We start from the raw sequence: 22,561 nt of genomic DNA on the forward strand, positions 1-22,561 counted from the left end.
ACAGACGGAGGCAGAGAGGATGAGGCAGCTGTGGGAGGTGCATACCCTCTCTCTCTCCCTCTCTCTCTCAGGTGTTTTCAAAGCACACCACGATGCAGACGAGTGAAAGTAATTATGCTCCAATTAAAGATAAAGATGTCACTTGGGAGGAGCTGCAACACAACAACTCGCCCTAAGACAAGGAAGGCAAGGGTGCAAGTGTGTGCACCATATCCTAAGGTACCCACACACACACACACACACACACTTTTATGACATTTTGAACTGAAGGATGAAATTAAAAGTTGCTCTTCGATACTATTAAGCTTCCAGTGAGTTAAACTCATGCAACTGCAGCCATTCTAATAAAAACATGGACATGCTCTCATGAGGTCAACCTGGAAGTAACAATATATTGATTAACCACCAGGGGGCGACTCAGCTGGTTGCAAAAAAATCAAACTTAATCGAGAGCTGACGTGGAAGAAGCAGCTGGTGCCTGTTTTCTGTAGTAGTAGTAGTAGTAGTAGTAGTAGTAGTATGCCACTTTGAGTTAATGAGCTGGTTAAGGGGTGTACGTTGTTAAACTAAATTTAGTTAAACACAGTGTGATGGATTTGAAAGACATTTATTGCACAATTGTGTAATTAAATGTGTTAAATTGTTAGACTTTACTTTAAAAAATTGTATTTTCTGCGTTTTTGGTCATCGGCATTGTTTGCTGTACATGCACTAACAGTGATGTTTGCAGACACCAAAGAAACAAAGAAGAACAGAAAGAAGGTGTGATCGATTTCAAAGACCTTGACCTTTCAACCGCTTGACCGTGTGATTGACAGGTGGTGTCGACCAATAGGAGCCTGGCTGCAGGTGACATCAGTGAAAGCAGGAAGAGCATTCAGTCTTTGGGTAAAACAAACACAATTAAGTTTCCACCTCAGGTTTAATAGTTTTTAAGATTTCAGTCTTTAATAGTCGTGTTATTTCAGCACTGCATACGTGTATTCCTTTTGCACAGTACTGCATGTGTTCCAGGTTTTACAATAATTACTTTATACTAATAACATGTAGAAAACATAAGGACTTGATCATACTGTCGCTCGTTCTATTCAACACACATTCCCTATAATCTCTTCTTCGCTTGCAGGTAAAGTTCATCATGTAAAGATACTTGAGAATCCCGAGCTATTAGGATCCACCTTCTTGGTCGAGAATACACGGAATTAAAAATGCTCTTTTGAGGAGGAGAAAAAAAGAAAAAAGAGAAAGAAAAGCTTTGAACCTGAGAAACACTCGAAGAAGCTTCTCAGGTTTTTGTATTGAAACTTCAGCCTCCTTTGAGTTTGCCATATGTTGGTTCCTTATTCAAATAGAACGAGGTTCAAGAGGTCACAGCGATCATCAATGTGCAGGTTCAAAGGCAATCGTGGAGCTGTGATGAACGCACAGGATTAGAATAAAGATAAGTTTGATAAATACAATACATACAACCTTAACCTAATAAGTTTGTACTGTATTTGCTTCAATCCCGACAGATGGGTTAGATTTATTTGATTACTGTCTGATATAAATCGGATTTTTAGATAGAAAAATAGCTAAATGAATATATACATATGTGACGACCCAGATGTTGTGTTAATATCTTTAATATTCACATTTTTATAAATTTCCATTATGCAACCTTTTCCCCCAGTCACACAGAAAATATGTTAAAGGTTATTTTCCGTCCTGATGTAAGCAAAAATAAAACTCGTTTTGGCAAGCTAACAGGAGACTGGCAGTGCTACAGATACATACAAGTGGTTTGGTGTAAGAATATTATCTGAGGTTCCATAAAAAATAGCGTTTTTTTGTACATTCGCCCTCGTCACGTTTTCGTACCTGAAAAAAGCGAAAAAACAGAAACAGAAAGTTCCCAGTCGAGCTCACACAGCAGGTAAAACTCTAAACAGTGTACATTTCAAAGTGCAATAACATGTAGAAAAGAATCCTTTAACGTTTTGTTCGACCCTCGTCGTTAATGAGCACAGCGGCGGCGGCGTCTGTTTCCAAGTCTCGTTTTTGTCCTGTAAAATGTGAACGTCCGCGTTTTCTGCCGCCGCGTGGAAACTTGTAAATGTCTGAAAATCCTTTTCTCGCAGAATCCAGTCGTTTTGTCGTCGTTGTGGAGTATAGCACCTCAGTGTCCAGACACGGCTTGAGCTGAGACGTGACGAGAGGGGAAAAAACACAGAAAACAAGACTCAATCCAGGATTTCATTTGCTTTTAGTCTCAAACCTGAAATAAATACGCACGCATTAATCACATTTGCCTGAACCCTGAACATAAACCATTAGTAATAACATGTGCATAATTGATAATGTGAGGAGTGAGTGAACACAACCTTCCCTCACACACACACACACACACATATGAATTAAAAATAACCACAGTTTTAACACAGAGCCCGACTGAAAGTGGAAAATTCTGATGTCGATATTTATCGGCTGATATAAATGAGCGCGTACAGACAGGATTTTTCTCCGTGTGTGGGTTTTGTTTTGTATTTGCTTGCTAAAAATCATCTTTTCTCTTTGATTGAGGGTTATTTTTGTTTAAACTCTTAATAAAGATGTGTATTTGATGCAGATTTTCTCAACTTTATTCACACATTCTTCTGCATGATTCACGCGTTCACCTGGAGAAAACCCAGACACAGACGTAAAAGGTACGCGGACGTTAGACACAGAAACACGTGCAGTACGTGCAAAAACATGCAGTCACGAAACTTCACGTGGAACAAATATTCCTCATACAAAGGGCTTCACTAGCAATATAACATAATAATATACAGTATGTCATATCCATGTAATGTGTAGGTGTTGAAATCCAGGGTAAATAGAGAGGGTTGTGTCTGTGGAGAAGATAATATTAATACTTTTTTTACCTCAGATATGTTCAATGATTCTCTGTTTGTTATTGTGTGTCCATCATTACAGTTAAAAAAACACAATTCACTTGTTTCTTTCACCCACAAGTAAGAGTTCATCTTCAATTAGCTGATATTTCCAAGTATACAATAATCATGCTTTAATATCTTGTGACTGCAAATTAATTCCAGGAATTTACAAGTTTTATGTGTAAATTTGACAATGAATTAAGTCATGATCATTTCAAGGCTTTAATTCACAATATAATAATGTATTTGAATGTAGGTGTGGCTATTATAGAACATTGTATGGAGTGTTAATGCTGCTAAATCCCATTAAAATGAATGATGTAAAATGATAGAGTAACATGTGAAGGTGCAGTATCTGTGTGCTTTTTATAAAAAGGTCAAAGGTGGCTGCATGGACACTTGATTTATCTTCATCTTCACATCTCTGTGTTCATGTGTGAACAAACCTCTGAAATCCAAAGTTGAATAATCCAAACTGATGGATGTTTATTATTTTTAATAAGGCAGTAAAATGACACTTCCTCCCGCCTTTACTGTAACAGTGATACCTCCTGTTTTTTTGTTTGTTTGTGGTGTGTGTGTGTGTGTGTGTGTGCTACAGATGGGGAGCTAATTGGAGCCGTGGAATGCAGCTGTGCCGACTGCTGAACTGTCAAGGCGCTAAATCAAAAGGTGTGTCTTTTGTTAATTACACACAATGCTACAAACAGTCCTTTCGGTTGCAGCCTTTTCTTTCCTCAGCCATCCATAAATATTTTGGCAGCGGCACACAAAAAAAAAAACAATTTACACACAATTATCACAGTGGGATGAGCAGACTGCCTGCAGATGTTTGTTTTGATGATAATGGGAGCAGAGGCAGGGCTTCCCTAACCTAGACAACACGTGTTTCCTATGATCACAACAGAGCAGCGAGCGCTGAATGAGGTGCAAAGCACACAGAGGCCCCTGGTTACTAAGAATTAGTGTGAATGTGGCCCTGACACACAAAACAACACAACAAAAAACAAACAAACAAACGTGCAGTTAGGCCTTACTTTATTTCTCGGGATTAGACAAACGTGTAGTGAATTCCGTTGCTTAGAGGAGACGAAGGAGCCAGAGAGACGGGCGGAAGAGGGAGAGGAAGAGGAGGAGGAGGAGGAGGGGGGGGGGGGGTGGGGGAGGGAGAGGAGGTGGGGTTGGAGGAGGGGGCATGTTAGCCTGTGGTGGAACTACAGAGGAGGAAGGAGAAGAAGAGGAGACGGAGAAAAATGACAATTTGTTGTTAGTCAAGTGGCCGGCGACAGGTTTTAAAGACAGAGACTCACACACTGTGGACACAGAGGGAAGAACACACTTAACTCTGAGCTGCACTGATGAATTGATTATTAATCGATGAATTGATTATTAATCGATGACTAAATGAAGCTTGTTTCATGATTAAAACAAGATTTCTGACTGTTTAAGCTCCTTAAATGTGAGTATTTTCTTCATTTCTTTGCTCTGGAAAACAAAGAAATCATTCAAAGTGAATGATATTTTATGGACCAAACGATTCATCAAGAAAAGAATCAACAGATTAATCAATTATGAAAGCAGCTCTAGAATGTTGTTTTTAACTGTATGTGGGAATCAGCAGATGCGGACGTCTTGTCTGTGATGTCAGGTAATATGAATAAATTCATATGTCAGTTTTAGTCATTTGTTTTTAGTGTATCTGTGGATTTTTACTTTTTAAACACAGAGATGTTTTGACACATAACAGTTATCACTTTGCTTCTCCACTCAATGTAAAGATTCCTCGCTAATAGAATCTTATGCCCAGTAATTATTTCTATTTCATACCCTTTTCTTCATTCCTAGTCGATAAAGATGCCCCGCCCCGACTCAGGAAGGTGAAGAGCGATGAATAAAACAACGTCTCAAACGGTTTCTTTAACAGCGTATTGACGCGTCTTCTCAGGAACATTGTTGTGAACCTCAATCCCAAACAAGTGAATAATTTACACACATTTGATCCGCGGAGTTCGTTTCTCCTCCAGCGTCAGGCAGTTTCAGACTAATTGTGATTTAAACGTGCTTTGTTTTCTTAATCATCTGAATGTTTCAGCTAAAAAAACAAACAAACCGGCGACTGATTAGAAAACGCAACATTATTTAACCTTATTTAACATATACTATTTAATTGTTGTGCCGTGGAATATTCCTTCTTTTATCCCGGATGTATAATACAGTGATAAAAAAGCCTCTTCTTTTAATTCAGGGATTTGAAAGTGTCACCACTGAAGCTCACTTTAACACCAAAGGGAGAGAAAGTCATTGATTCAGTCTCTGCTGACAAGATGCCACCAGTTATACTCTCTGACATTTCTCTATGCTGGAAATAATGTTATAATTGTTGACTTTGCCTCACTGTGCATATTAAGCTTCCACACATGCTGACAGCTGGAGTGTTACTGCGTGTGACAGATACACTGTGTGTGTGTGAGGCTGACAATCTGCTGCAGCTCCAGTGAAAATGAACTCGCCCGCCTGCCTGTGGAGTATGAAAGAGATGAAAAGTGAGTGCAGTGTCTTTTATGCAGGTTCAAAGCGGCAGCGATGGTATGCAGGAGGAGAGTCGACTTTGACTGGGTCATTGATCAGCGCACAAAATGGACTCATCAAGCGATTCCTCCCCCGCCTGAAAGATTCTACACAGATCGCAATTAGAAACTATCTGCGCTGCTAACAAGGAATAATGTTCAGTTATTAGGAAATGAACGGCCTTTACTGGCTGACTCTGCACCTCACGCCCTCCTCATCTGCACTTCATCAATCCAGCGTTCTTGAAAGACTGCTTCCCCTTCCTCAACCAAAAGATGTCAATTTGATGCTGGGAGAAATTGAACTGAAACTGTCAGCATGGTACGCTCTTTTTTTAAGTGCTCCTTTTTATTAAGCAAAAAAAAATAAAAATCCACCACGACCGTAAGCCTCAAATGAAGAAAAGTGAATGAAAGGATTTGAACCACCAACCGGCGACGAGTTTGCTCTTGAGCGACGCCTCCGAGGCCAGAGCGTAGGACATGGTGATGATCCTCTCCTGCTCCTGAAGGGCGGAGTCCAGGGCCACCAGACCCACCTCCGGTTTGTCCACAGAGACGCTCACTGCCAGGTTTTGCACACTACACACAACGATACATGACATAGAAGGTGAGTTATTTAAGGGTCCAGTGTGCAAGCATTAGTGACCTCTACTGGTGAGTCGGAATCCTCCACTCAATTTTTCCTCTTTTTCCCAATCATGTCAGGGAACTACGGTGGCCTTTGCATACCACAAAGGATGTTTGCTTTAGTTAAGTTTGAATGAATATTACGTAGCATGTTGTTCGCTTCGTATTTGATTTACGTTACTTTCCCGTCTGTGGTGTAGACGGTGAAATACGTCCACAAGCTGCTTTTCAGATACTTTTTGTGCTCACAGCGCCCTCTGGTGGACCACACAGTAATTACTGAAGAGGGTGTGATGAGCTTCTAGGCTGTATATTTTGAACTGAAACAGGATTTTAAGGTTGGAGTTTGAACTTTCTTGGTTAAATGTGACAAAGTGCCAAATTTATAACTTAACAGAACTTAGTTGACTTGTTCTGTGTTTGTTGACAACTGTGCCTTGAAGTTCCTGGGGACACATTAAAGTCAGTTGTATTCTAAGGCTACAAAAAACATCATTCACTTATACAAACATACTTATATTAAATTTCTGCCAATAAACGTCTCTTAGTCTTACACACTGGACCTTAACATTTTAATATATGCACTTTCAGTGCACTAATACTTCACCTACCTGGACTTTGCCAAGATGTTCTTAATGCGTTCCACTTTGCGATGACGCTCCTCCACCTCCTGCGGACTAAGCGGCTCCTCAGACTCTGAATCCACGTAGCGCTCTGGGATCAGGACTTTCTGAGGCTTGGACAGCTACGAAAATAAAAAACGTGTGTCAAGATCAAAACTGACTCATCGTCACGCTTGTTATGAGGTCTCACACACACACACACACAGAAGGTTCTGAGTCATGGAAATGTCAGAATTGACAAGGTGATGATTTCTCCCATATGCTCTGGTGGTTAGGATTCCTGGTTTTCGCCTAGGTGGCCTGGGTTTGAGTCCCAGTATGGGAACGGAGATCTGGACAATGATTAAAATTCTACTTTGCCAGTTTAGTTCAAGTCAGGGGCAGAATTGTCCCTGAGCAAGATCTGCGACCCCATGGATGCTTTGTGTTTGAGTCACTTGGACACAAAACGACACCTGGTCGGTTATGAAGAGGGTTTTTTTTCCGCCAGTAACAACTTGTGTGTGTTTTTATAATTTTGTCAAAGCGGTCCAGCACCCAGTGTTTATTTAGTTTGGAAATTGTTCGTACCTCTGCACACTTTCTGTTTCACAATGAAGCTAAACTTACAGAAAACATGGTAATTTCTTGGACTTGTCGCTGTGTGGTCGTAAATGAAAACACACAGAGTTATGGCTGGAGGTTTTTGGACAGTTATACGTCTATTGTGCTTTAAAAAAAAATAAAAAATCCTATACCTGTGGGGTTGTGGGGTTTGTCTGCCTTTGTGTGGTCCTGAGTTAGTCTGGTTGGACTGAGATCAGGTGACTGACTCAGCCAGTCCAGGATATTCCTGGCTCTTCGCTCTAAAAGGCTCCTTGGTGGCTTTGGCCTTACATGAAGCAACATTATCATGCTAATTAATCAAATGAAATCCAGTTAGGTTTTGAGGTTTCTTTGAGTCAAGTCTGAACACAAAGGCGTCTTCAGTGCACTCCACATTCAGCCCGTTTGCTTCTGTCAGCAGTGGAATCGCTGATAATGCTGGTGCGTAGAGTACGAAGCAGCAAGACCTGCCAGAGCCTTAGGTGATTTCTGTTCATTTATTTTCTGTTTTGCATCTTGTTGTGAATCATGTGCGGCGCTGCATTCCTGACTTCCTGTACACTCATAATGCATTTTCTTCTCATTCACAGAGCTTGAGCCACCAGGTTGGTTCTGACATGTCTCTGATAGATGTTTACTCTTTACCTCCAGTTACGTTTCAACTTCAAAACGAACGTTATTGACATGAACTACGACTCATCCGCTGTGTTTCTTCACAGAGACCGGGAGAACTCACCTCCTTGTTGAGGTCCACGTCGTATTCTAGCGGCTCCAGGTCGACTTCATCGGCGGGAGGCGTTGTGGCCGCGGAGCGATAGGTCAGCCATTCGTCGGAGTGTGAGCGCGGTCTCTCTTGGTGCTCGGGAGGTCTTTCCTCCCCCTGGACACTCCTAACTCCCTGTGCCTCCTCCCCCTGAACAGCCCTCTCGAGCAACTGCAGGTCAAACTCCTGCTCTCTCTTCCACTGGACAACGCACACAGGAAGACAATATGTATACGCTCATATATATATATATATGTATTGTCTCACTTGCCTTTGTATTTAATTTAATGCACAGTTTACTGAAGAATACACCTGTTACCTCGAGTGTTTGTGTGTACGATAAAAAGAGGTCGCATGCATGGATGAGCATGCATGCTTTGAGTGCAGATGGAGACGCTCAGATCAGAGAATCCTGAGCGTTCTGTGCAGAGGAAATAAAAAGGACGACAGCAAAAGACCACCGACGTGGACGGGACAGGTCACTTTCATTCACACTGACTGACGAGGTTCACACACGCAGAAAAACATGGCAATAACGTATTCATTAGAAAATAATGTTTATTTGCAAACATTCATATATATATATTTATATAAAAAAGTGAGTTTTTTTAAGACTAACAATTAATTCATTAGCAGAAAAAAACACTAGGCAAACAGTGAAATATTGTATGTTTCCATATCATATATGACATACACATGAGTATCATCTAACAGGTTTATCCCACACAAAGTCAGGGGAGTAATAACTCATAAAGAATAAATGTTATCTTCATTTAAAGAGAAGAAAACAGGCGATCATTAGTCTGAGTTGGATTAAATAGGCACCGCTTAGTGCACGCCAATGTTTTGGTCAGCAGCAAATACTGTAAGTAGGCACTTTATGTCTCTTTCTCGCTCACACACACACACACACACACACACATATATGGACTGCTTTGAGACAATGACAGCAGGCGTTAATATCAACACACAGAGCAGAGACAGGTTATTCTGAAAACACACACAACAGGATGGTAGTATGGTCAACTGAGTGAAATTAAATGAACAGGTGATGATATAGTAGAGAAACACGGGGAATGGATGTGAGCAGAAAACGCCAAATGTCTGAGGTCATTAGTGTGTTATGTGTTTAACAGGCAAGAATCAATGGAACTGAAACCGTTTCCTTCTCATAGTAAACCTTCTTCAGACGTTTCTTAAAGCAGAAAATGTCACCGGCGATCTGTTTAAACCTTGTTCACCAACAACATTGTGGTAGTTGAAGGAGGAAAAGCACAGGTGTAAATATTACTGTTAAAATGAGACCATGGTTAATTAACATTGGTCTCTCTGGTCTCAGTCTCAGTGAGTAAATCTAAAGCTTCTTTTACACTAAAATTTGCAAAAATACGCTGGATTTCTTTAACCCAAGTGAAGCCGCTAAAATAACTATTTACTATAAGTTTAAACCCAGGATTTAAGTTAAGTTAAGTTCACCCATTAGGTACTTTCTGCTTATGATGTTAGTCTTTTTGTTGGTAAATAAATGCCCCGCCCCTTTACCAAGGGACGAGCTGTATTGAAATAGTCATTGTTACAACTGTAAAACCTGTGCTTTCTGTGCTCAAACAAGTCAAAATGTCTGCCGTGAAAAAGGTGGATTAAATCCTGAAAACAACATGCATCAATTACCACACTGCACATATTCCATATATCACAGTCTACTTTGTGACGTCAGGAATGGAGGACGACTACGAGAGCGACTACGGACATGCATGTCTACTGCAGACGACCCCTCTTGGGTTTGGTAGAAATCATGCATGAGAGTGTTGATGTGTGAATCTGTTCTAGTGACATACTGATCCCAAGTCTGCTGAGAGTGGGCGCGGCGAGGACGAGGTGCGCGGCGTTGAAGGGCTGTGCCGGTCTCCGTGACTCAGTGTGCGTTTGCGCAGGCGGACGAGGGCCTTCTGGTGCCTCTTCATCCTCTCCAGCTGCTCATCAGCACTCATCTTCCCCCTCTGCTGCTGCTGCTGCTGCTGATACTGCTGTTGCTGTTGCTGCTGCTGCTGTTGCTGCGCCGGATCCCCAGAGTACAGCTGCTCAAAGGCACTTCTTGGTCTCTCCTGAGAGGAGTGGGAGGAAAGAGAGTTAATAACACGAGCAAAAGGTGCAACGGAAGGTAACAGAGTCAAATGGAAAGAAAAAAAAAAAAAAACTACCAAAAAAAAGAAGGGAAAAACATACAGTACAGTCAGTAATGATAATAAGGAAGAGAACACTGAGAATACAAACCATTAGTTTTATTAGTTTTTGAGAGGGAATAATTCATTGATTGGGCCAATTATACTATGACGTTTTTGACTGTTTTTGGACGACATACTATACAATGACGTTTTTGACCGATTTACTATACTATGACGTTTTTTGACTGATTTTGGACGACATACTATACAATGACGTTTTTGACCGATTTACTATACTATGACGTTTTTGACCGATTTTGGACGACATACTATACTATAACGTTTTTGACTGATTTTGGACGACATACTATACTATGACTTTTTTGACCGATTTTGGACGACATACTATACTATGACATTTTTGACCAAATTTGGACGACATACTATACTATGACTATTTTGACTGATTTTGGACGACATACTATACTATGACGTTTTTGACCAAATTTGGACGACATACTATACTATGACTTTTTTGACTGTTTTTGGACGACATACTATACTATGACGTTTTTGACTGTTTTTGGACGACATACTATACTATGACGTTTTTGACCGATTTACTATACTATGACGTTTTTGACCGATTTTGGACGACATACTATACTATGACGTTTTTGACTGATTTTGGACGACATACTATACTATGACGTTTTTGACTGATTTTGGACGACATACTATACTATGACTTTTTTGACCGATTTTGGACGACATACTATACTATGACATTTTTGACCAAATTTGGACGACATACTATACTATGACTTTTTTGACCGATTTTGGACGACATACTATACTATGACGTTTTTGACCAAATTTGGACGACATACTATACTATGACTTTTTTGACTGTTTTTGGACGACATACTATACTATGACGTTTTTGACTGTTTTTGGACGACATACTATACTATGACTTTTTTGACTGATTTTGGACGACATACTATACTATGAAGTTTTTGACCGATTTTTGAAGACATACTATACTATGACTTTTTTGACTGATTTTGGACGACATACTATACTATGACTTTTTTGACCGATTTTGGACGACATACTATACTATGACGTTTTGATCAATTTTGGACGACATACTATACTATGACGTTTTGATCAATTTTGGACGACATACTATACTATGACGTTTTGATCAATTTTGGACGACATACTATACTATGACGTCTTGGACCGATTTTGGACGACATACTATACTATGACGTTTTGACCAATTTTGGACGACATACTATACTATGACGTCTTGGACCGATTTTGGACGACATACTATACTATGACTTTTTGACCGATTTTGGACGACATACTATACTATGACGTTTTGGACCGATTTTGGACGACATACTATACTATGACGTTTTGGACCGATTTTGGACGACAAACTATACTATGACGTTTTTGACCGATTTTGGACGACATACTATACTATGACTTTTTTAACCGATGTTGGACGACATACTATACTGTGACGTTTTTGACAGATTTTGGACGACATACTATACTATGACTTTTTTGACTGTTTTTGGACGACATACTATACAATGACGTTTTTGACCGATTTACTATACTATGCCGTTTTTGACTGATTTTGGACGACATACTATACAATGACGTTTTTGACCGATTTACTATACTATGACGTTTTTGACTGATTTTGGACGACATACTATACTATGACGTTTTTGACCGATTTACCATACTATGACGTTTTTGACTGATTTTGGACGACATACTATACTATGACGTTTTTGACCGATTTTGGACGACATACTATACTATAACGTTTTTGACTGATTTTGGACGACATACTATACTATGACTTTTTTGACCGATTTTGGACGACATACTATACTATGACATTTTTGACCAAATTTGGACGACATACTATACTATGACTATTTTGACTGATTTTGGACGACATACTATACTATGACGTTTTTGACCAAATTTGGACGACATACTATACTATGACTTTTTTGACTGTTTTTGGACGACATACTATACTATGACGTTTTTGACTGTTTTTGGACGACATACTATACTATGACGTTTTTGACCGATTTTGGACGACATACTATACTATGACTTTTTTGACTGATTTTGGACGACATACTATACTATGAAGTTTTTGACCGATTTTTGAAGACATACTATACTATGACTTTTTTGACTGATTTTGGACGACATACTATACTATGACTTTTTTGACCGATTTTGGACGACATACTATACTATGACGTTTTGATCAATTTTGGACGACATACTATACTATGACGTCTTGGACCGATTTTGGACGACATACTATACTATGACGTTTTGACCAATTTTGGACGACATACTATACTATGACGTCTTGGACCGATTTTGGACGACATACTATACTATGACGTTTTTGACCGATTTTGGACGACAAACTATACTATGACGTTTTTGACCGATTTTGGACGACATACTATACTATGACTTTTTTAACCGATGTTGGACGACATACTATACTGTGACGTTTTTGACAGATTTTGGACGACATACTATACTATGACTTTTTTGACTGTTTTTGGACGACATACTATACTATGACGTTTTTGATCAATTTTGGATGACATACTATACTATGACTTTTTTGACTGTTTTTGGACGACATACTATACAATGACGTTTTTGACCGATTTACTATACTATGACGTTTTTGACTGATTTTGGACGACATACTATACAATGACGTTTTTGACCGATTTACTATACTATGACGTTTTTGACTGATTTTGGACGACATACTATACTATGACTTTTTTGACCGATTTTGGACGACATACTATACTATGACATTTTTGACCAAATTTGGACGACATACTATACTATGACTATTTTGACTGATTTTGGACGACATACTATACTATGACGTTTTTGACCAAATTTGGACGACATACTATACTATGACTTTTTTGACTGTTTTTGGACGACATACTATACTATGACGTTTTTGACTGTTTTTGGACGACATACTATACTATGACGTTTTTGACCGATTTACTATACTATGACGTTTTTGACCGATTTTGGACGACATACTATACTATGACGTTTTTGACTGATTTTGGACGACATACTATACTATGACGTTTTTGACTGATTTTGGACGACATACTATACTATGACTTTTTTGACCGATTTTGGACGACATACTATACTATGACATTTTTGACCAAATTTGGACGACATACTATACTATGACTTTTTTGACCGATTTTGGACGACATACTATACTATGACGTTTTTGACCAAATTTGGACGACATACTATACTATGACTTTTTTGACTGTTTTTGGACGACATACTATACTATGACGTTTTTGACTGTTTTTGGACGACATACTATACTATGACGTTTTTGACCGATTTTGGACGACATACTATACTATGACTTTTTTGACTGATTTTGGACGACATACTATACTATGAAGTTTTTGACCGATTTTTGAAGACATACTATACTATGACTTTTTTGACTGATTTTGGACGACATACTATACTATGACTTTTTTGACCGATTTTGGACGACATACTATACTATGACGTTTTGATCAATTTTGGACGACATACTATACTATGACGTCTTGGACCGATTTTGGACGACATACTATACTATGACGTTTTGACCAATTTTGGACGACATACTATACTATGACGTCTTGGACCGATTTTGGACGACATACTATACTATGACTTTTTGACCGATTTTGGACGACATACTATACTATGACGTTTTGGACCGATTTTGGACGACATACTATACTATGACGTTTTGGACCGATTTTGGACGACAAACTATACTATGACGTTTTTGACCGATTTTGGACGACATACTATACTATGACTTTTTTAACCGATGTTGGACGACATACTATACTGTGACGTTTTTGACAGATTTTGGACGACATACTATACTATGACTTTTTTGACTGTTTTTGGACGACATACTATACAATGACGTTTTTGACCGATTTACTATACTATGCCGTTTTTGACTGATTTTGGACGACATACTATACAATGACGTTTTTGACCGATTTACTATACTATGACGTTTTTGACTGATTTTGGACGACATACTATACTATGACGTTTTTGACCGATTTACCATACTATGACGTTTTTGACTGATTTTGGACGACATACTATACTATGACGTTTTTGACCGATTTTGGACGACATACTATACTATAACGTTTTTGACTGATTTTGGACGACATACTATACTATGACTTTTTTGACCGATTTTGGACGACATACTATACTATGACATTTTTGACCAAATTTGGACGACATACTATACTATGACTATTTTGACTGATTTTGGACGACATACTATACTATGACGTTTTTGACCAAATTTGGACGACATACTATACTATGACTTTTTTGACTGTTTTTGGACGACATACTATACTATGACGTTTTTGACTGTTTTTGGACGACATACTATACTATGACGTTTTTGACCGATTTTGGACGACATACTATACTATGACTTTTTTGACTGATTTTGGACGACATACTATACTATGAAGTTTTTGACCGATTTTTGAAGACATACTATACTATGACTTTTTTGACCGATTTTGGACGACATACTATACTATGACGTTTTGATCAATTTTGGACGACATACTATACTATGACGTCTTGGACCGATTTTGGACGACATACTATACTATGACGTTTTGACCAATTTTGGACGACATACTATACTATGACGTCTTGGACCGATTTTGGACGACATACTATACTATGACGTTTTTGACCGATTTTGGACGACATACTATACTATGACGTTTTGGACCGATTTTGGACGACATACTATACTATGACGTTTTGGACCGATTTTGGACGACAAACTATACTATGACGTTTTTGACCGATTTTGGACGACATACTATACTATGACTTTTTTAACCGATGTTGGACGACATACTATACTGTGACGTTTTTGACAGATTTTGGACGACATACTATACTATGACTTTTTTGACTGTTTTTGGACGACATACTATACTATGACGTTTTTGATCAATTTTGGATGACATACTATACTATGACTTTTTTGACTGTTTTTGGACGACATACTAAACTATGACTTTTTTGACTGATTTTGGACGACATACTATACTATGACATTTTTGACCGATTTTGGACGACATACTATACTATGACGTTTTTGATCGATTTTGGACGACATACTATACTATGACTTTTTTGACTGTTTTTGGACGACATACTATACTATGACGTTTTTGACCGATTTTGAACGAACTACTATACTATGACGTTTTTGACCAATTTTAGACGACATACTATACTATGACGTTTTTGACCCATTTTGGACGACATACTATACTATGACGTTTTTGACCGATTTTGGACGACATACTATACTATGACGTTTTGGATCGATTTTGGACGACATACTATACTATGACGTTTTGGACCGATTTTGGACGACATACTATACTATGACGTTTTGGACCGATTTTGGACGACATACTATACTATGACGTTTTTGATCGATTTTGGACGACATACTATACTATGACTTTTTTGACTGTTTTTGGACGACATACTATATACTATGACGTTTTTGATCAATTTTGGATGACATACTATACTATGACGTTTTTGATCAATTTTGGATGACATACTATACTATGACTTTTTTGACTGTTTTTGGACAACATACTAAACTATGACTTTTTTGACTGATTTTGGACGACATACTATACTATGACGTTTTTGACCGATTTTGAACGACATACTATACTATGACGTTTTTGACCGATTTTGAACGACATACTATACTATGACTTTTTTGACTGTTTTTGGACAACATACTAAACTATGACTTTTTTGACTGATTTTGGACGACATACTATACTATGACGTTTTTGACCGATTTTGAACGACATACTATACTATGACGTTTTTGACCGATTTTGAACGACATACTATACTATGACGTTTTTGACCAATTTTGGACGACATACTATACTATGACGTTTTTGACTGATTTTGGACGACATACTATACTATGACATTTTTGACCAATTTTGGACGACATACTATACTATGACGTTTTTGACCCATTTTGGACGACATACTATACTATGACGTTTTTGACCCATTTTGGACGACATACTATACTATGACGTTTTTGACCGATTTTGGACGACATACTATACTATGACGTTTTGGATTGATTTTGGACGACATACTATACTATGACGTTTTGGACCGATTTTGGACGACATACTATACTATGACGTTTTGGACCGATTTTGGACGACATACTATACTATGACGTTTTTGATCGATTTTGGACGACATACTATACTATGACTTTTTTGACTGTTTTTGGACGACATACTATATACTATGACGTTTTTGATCAATTTTGGATGACATACTATACTATGACGTTTTTGATCAATTTTGGATGACATACTATACTATGACTTTTTTGACTGTTTTTGGACAACATACTAAACTATGACTTTTTTGACTGATTTTGGACGACATACTATACTATGACGTTTTTGACCGATTTTGAACGACATACTATACTATGACGTTTTTGACCGATTTTGAACGACATACTATACTATGACGTTTTTGACCAATTTTGGACGACATACTATACTATGACGTTTTTGACTGATTTTGGACGACATACTATACTATGACATTTTTGACCAATTTTGGACGACATACTATACTATGACGTTTTTGACCCATTTTGGACGACATACTATACTATGACGTTTTTGACTGTTTTTGGACGACATACTATACTATGACTTTTTTGACTGATTTTGAACGACATACTATACTATGACGTTTTTGACCAATTTTGGACGACATACTATACTATGACGTTTTTTGACCAATTTTGGACGACATACTATACTATGACGTTTTGGACTGATTTTGGACCACATACTATACTATGACGTTTTTGACTGATTTTGGACGACATACTATACTATGACTTTTTGGACTGATTTTGGACCACATACTATACTATGACGTTTTTGACTGATTTTGGACGACATACTATACTATGACATTTTTGACCAATTTTGGACGACATACTATACTATGACGTTTTTGACCCATTTTGGACGACATACTATACTATGACGTTTTTGACCCATTTTGGACGACATACTATACTATGACGTTTTTGACCGATTTTGGACGACATACTATACTATGACGTTTTGGATCGATTTTGGACGACATACTATACTATGACGTTTTGGACCGATTTTGGACGACATACTATACTATGACGTTTTGGACCGATTTTGGACGACATACTATACTATGACGTTTTTGATCGATTTTGGACGACATACTATACTATGACTTTTTTGACTGTTTTTGGACGACATACTATATACTATGACGTTTTTGATCAATTTTGGATGACATACTATACTATGACGTTTTTGATCAATTTTGGATGACATACTATACTATGACTTTTTTGACTGTTTTTGGACAACATACTAAACTCTGACTTTTTTGACTGATTTTGGACGACATACTATACTATGACGTTTTTGACCGATTTTGAACGACATACTATACTATGACGTTTTTGACCGATTTTGAACGACATACTATACTATGACGTTTTTGACCAATTTTGGACGACATACTATACTATGACGTTTTTGACTGATTTTGGACGACATACTATACTATGACATTTTTGACCAATTTTGGATGACATACTATACTATGACGTTTTTGACCCATTTTGGACGACATACTATACTATGACGTTTTTGACTGTTTTTGGACGACATACTATACTATGACTTTTTTGACTGATTTTGAACGACATACTATACTATGACGTTTTTGACCAATTTTGGACGACATACTATACTATGACGTTTTTGACCAATTTTGGACGACATACTATACTATGACGTTTTGGACTGATTTTGGACCACATACTATACTATGACGTTTTTGACTGATTTTGGACGACATACTATACTATGACTTTTTGGACTGATTTTGGACCACATACTATCCTATGACGTTTTTGACCGATTTTGGACGACATACTATACTATGACGTTTTGGACCGATTTTGGACGACATACTATACTATGACGTTTTGGACAGATTTTGGACCACATACTATACTATGACGTTTTTGACCGATTTTGGACGACATACTATACTATGACGTTTTGGTGTCATTTAGGACAACTTGATAAAAGACAGCTCCACACGGTTGGTGTAGTGGTTAGCACTCCTGCCTTCAACTAAGAAGAGCAGAGTTCAAATCCTGGTTGGGCCAAGTGCCCTCTGCAACGCTGAGATGTATTGCAGTAATTTTGGACGACATACTATACTATGACGTTTTTGACCAATTTTAGACGACATACTATACTATGACAGTTTTGACCGATTTTGGACGACATACTATACTATGACATTTTTGACCGATTTTGGACGACATACTATACTATGACGTTTTTGACCGATTTTGGACGACATACTATACTATGACTTTTTTGACCGTTTTTGGACGACATACTATACTATGATGTTTTTGACTGATTTTGGACCACATACTGTACTATGACGTTTTTGATCGATTTTGGATGACATACGATACTATGACGTTTTTGATCGATTTTGGACGACATACTATACTATGACTTTTTGGACTGTTTTTGGACGACATACTATACTATGACTTTTTTGACTGATTTTGGACGACATACTATACTATGACTTTTTTGACTGATTTTGAATGACATACTATACTATGACGTTTTTGACCAATTTTGGACGTTATACTATACTATGACCTTTTTGACCAATTTTAGACGACATACTATACTATGACATTTTTGACCGATTTTGGACGACATACTATACTATGACGTTTTTGGACGACATACTATACTATGACGTTTTTGATCGTTTTTGGACGACATACTATACTATGACGTTTTTGACCGATTTTGGACGACATACTATACTATGACGTTTTTGACTGATTTTGGACCACATACTATACTATGACGTTTTTGATCGATTTTGGATGACATACTATACTATGACTTTTTTGACTGTTTTCGGACGACATACTATACTATGACGTTTTTGACCGATTTTGGACGACATACTATTCTATGACGTTTTTGACCAATTTTGGACGACATACTATACTATGACGTTTTTGATCGATTTTGGACGACATACTATACTATGACTTTTTTGACTGTTTTTGGACGACATACTATACTATGACGTTTTTGACCGATTTTGGACCACATACTATACTATGACGTTTTTGACCAATTTTGGACGACATACTATACTATGACGTTTTTGACTGATTTTTGACGACATACTATACTATGACGTTTTTGACCAATTTTGGACGACATACTATACTATGACGTTTTTGACCCATTTTGGACGACATACTATACTATGACGTTTTTGACCAATTTTGGACGACATACTATACTATGACGTTTTGGACTGATTTTGGACCACATACTATACTATGATGTTTTGGACTGATTTTGGACGACATACTATACTATGACTTTTTTGACCGATTTTGGACGACATACTATACTATGACGTTTTTCACCGTTTTTGGACGACATACTATACTATGACGTTTTTGAACAATTTTGGACGACATACTATACTATGACTTTTTTGACTGATTTTGAACGACATACTATACTATGACGTTTTTGACCAATTTTGGACGACATACTATGCTATGACGTTTTTGATCGATTTTGGACGACATACTATACTATGACGCTTTGGACTGATTTAGGAACACATACTATACTATGACGTTTTTGACCGATTTTGGACGACATACTATACTATGACGTTTTGGTGTCATTTAGGACAACTTGATAGAGGATGGCTCCACAAGGTTGGTGTAGTGGTTAGCACTCCTGCCTTCAACTAAGAAGAGCAGAGTTCAAATCCTGGTTGGGCCAAGTTCCCTCTGCAACGCTGAGATGTATTGCCGTAATTTTGGACGACATACTATACTATGACATTCTTGACCGATTTTGGACGACATACTATACTATGACTTTTTTGACTGTTTTCGGACGACATACTATACTATGACGTTTTTGACCGATTTTGGACGACAAACTATACTATGACGTTATGGACCGATTTTGGACGACATACTATACTATGACGTTTTTGACCAATTTAAGACGACATACTATACTATGATATTTTTGACCGATTTTGGACGACATACTATACTATGACATTTTTGACCGATTTTGGACGACATACTATACTATGACATTTTTGACCGATTTTGGACGACATACTATACTATGACGTTTTTGACCCATTTTGGACGACATACTATACTATGACGTTTTGGACTGATTTTGGACCACATACTATACTATGATGTTTTGGACTGATTTTGGACGACATACTATACTATGACTTTTTTGACTGATTTTGGAACACATACTATACTATGACGTTTTTGACCGATTTTGGACAACATACTATACTATGACGTTTTGGTGTCATTTAGGACAACTTGATAAAGGATGGTTCCACAAGGTTGGTGTAGTGGTTAGCACTCCTGCCTTCAACTAAGAAGAGCAGAGTTCAAATCCTGGTTGGGCCAAGTGCCCTCTGCAACGCTGAGATGTATTGCCATAATTTTGGACGACATACTATACTATGACGTTTTTGACCGATTTTGGACGACATACTATACTATGACATTTTTGACAGATTTTGGACGACTGTTTTTGGACGACATACTATACTATGACGTTTTTGACCAATTTAAGACGACATACTATACTATGATATTTTTGACCGATTTTGGACGACATACTATACTATGACATTTTTGACCGATTTTGGACGACATACTATACTATGACGTTTTTGACCAATTTTGGACGACATACTATACTATGACGTTTTTGACCGATTTTGGACGACATACTATACTATGACGTTTTTGACCGATTTTGGACGACATACTATACTATGACGTTTTTGACCGATTTTGAACGACATACTATACTATGACGTTTTTGACCAATTTTGGACAACATACTATACTATGACGTTTTTGACCAATTTTGGACAACATACTATACTATGACGTTTTTGACCGATTTTGGACGACATACTATACTATGACGTTTTTGACCAATTTTGGACAACATACTATACTATGACGTTTTTGACCGTTTTTGGACGACATACTATACTATGACGTTTTTGATCGATTTTGGACGACATACTATACTATGACGTTTTTGACCCATTTTGGACGACATACTATACTATGACGTTTTTGACCAATTTTGGACGACATGCTATACTATGACGTTTTGGACTGATTTTGGACCACATGCTATACTATGATGTTTTGGACTGATTTTGGACAACATACTATACTATGACTTTTTTTGACTGATTTTGGACGACATACTATACTATGACTTTTTTCACCGTTTTTGGACGACATACTATACTATGACGTTTTTGACCAATTTTGAACGACATACTATACTATGACTTTTTTTGACTGATTTTGGACGACATACTATACTATGACTTTTTTGACTGATTTTGAACGACATACTATACTATGACGTTTTTGACCAATTTTGGACGACATACTATACTATGACCTTTTTGACCAATTTTGGACGACATACTATACTATGACGTTTTTGATCGATTTTGGACGACATACTTTACTATGACGCTTTGGACTGATTTTGGAACACATACTATACTATGACGTTTTTGACCGATTTTGGACGACATACTATACTATGACGTTTTGGTGTCATTTAGGACAACTTGATAAAGGATGGCTCCACAAGGTTGGTGTAGTGGTTAGCACTCCTGCCTTCAACTAAGAAGAGCAGAGTTCAAATCCTGGTTGGGCCAAGTGCCCTCTGCAACGCTGAGATGTATTGCCGTAATTTTGGACGACATACTATACTATGACGTTTTTGACCGATTTTGGACGACATACTATACTATGACATTTTTGACCGATTTTGGACGACATACTATACTATGACTTTTTTGACTGTTTTCGGACGACATACTATACTATGAAGTTTTTGACCGATTTTGGACGACATACTATACTATGACGTTATGGACC

At 37.7% G+C, this 22,561-nt stretch overlaps 1 protein-coding gene across 14 annotated transcripts in view; it reads right to left on the minus strand.

The window, feature by feature from the left end:
• Window positions 1-1,609: 1,609 nt before the first annotated feature.
• plekha7b (pleckstrin homology domain containing, family A member 7b) overlaps window positions 1,610-22,561 on the minus strand; it is a 91,846-nt gene continuing 70,894 nt past the window's right edge. For 12 of the 14 annotated variants that reach the window (XM_058630308.1, XM_058630307.1, XM_058630309.1 and 9 more), the window contains 6 exons: window positions 9,925-10,191; window positions 8,060-8,287; window positions 6,727-6,860; window positions 5,919-6,067; window positions 3,956-4,132; window positions 1,610-2,181 (listed from right to left, as the gene is read on the minus strand). In XM_058630308.1, coding sequence (XP_058486291.1) covers window positions 3,999-4,132; window positions 5,919-6,067; window positions 6,727-6,860; window positions 8,060-8,287; window positions 9,925-10,191 — 912 coding nt within the window. In that variant the 3' untranslated portion in view covers window positions 1,610-2,181; window positions 3,956-3,998. Of the gene's footprint in view, window positions 2,182-3,955; window positions 4,133-4,729; window positions 6,068-6,726; window positions 6,861-8,059; window positions 8,288-9,924; window positions 10,192-22,561 lie in introns of those variants that run through there. The other 2 variants (XM_058630313.1, XM_058630311.1) reach the window with 2 other exon arrangements.

The sequence above is a fragment of the Solea solea genome, chromosome 5 (genome assembly GCF_958295425.1).
Source record: "Solea solea chromosome 5, fSolSol10.1, whole genome shotgun sequence".
NCBI classification, from domain to species: domain Eukaryota; kingdom Metazoa; phylum Chordata; class Actinopteri; order Pleuronectiformes; family Soleidae; genus Solea; species Solea solea.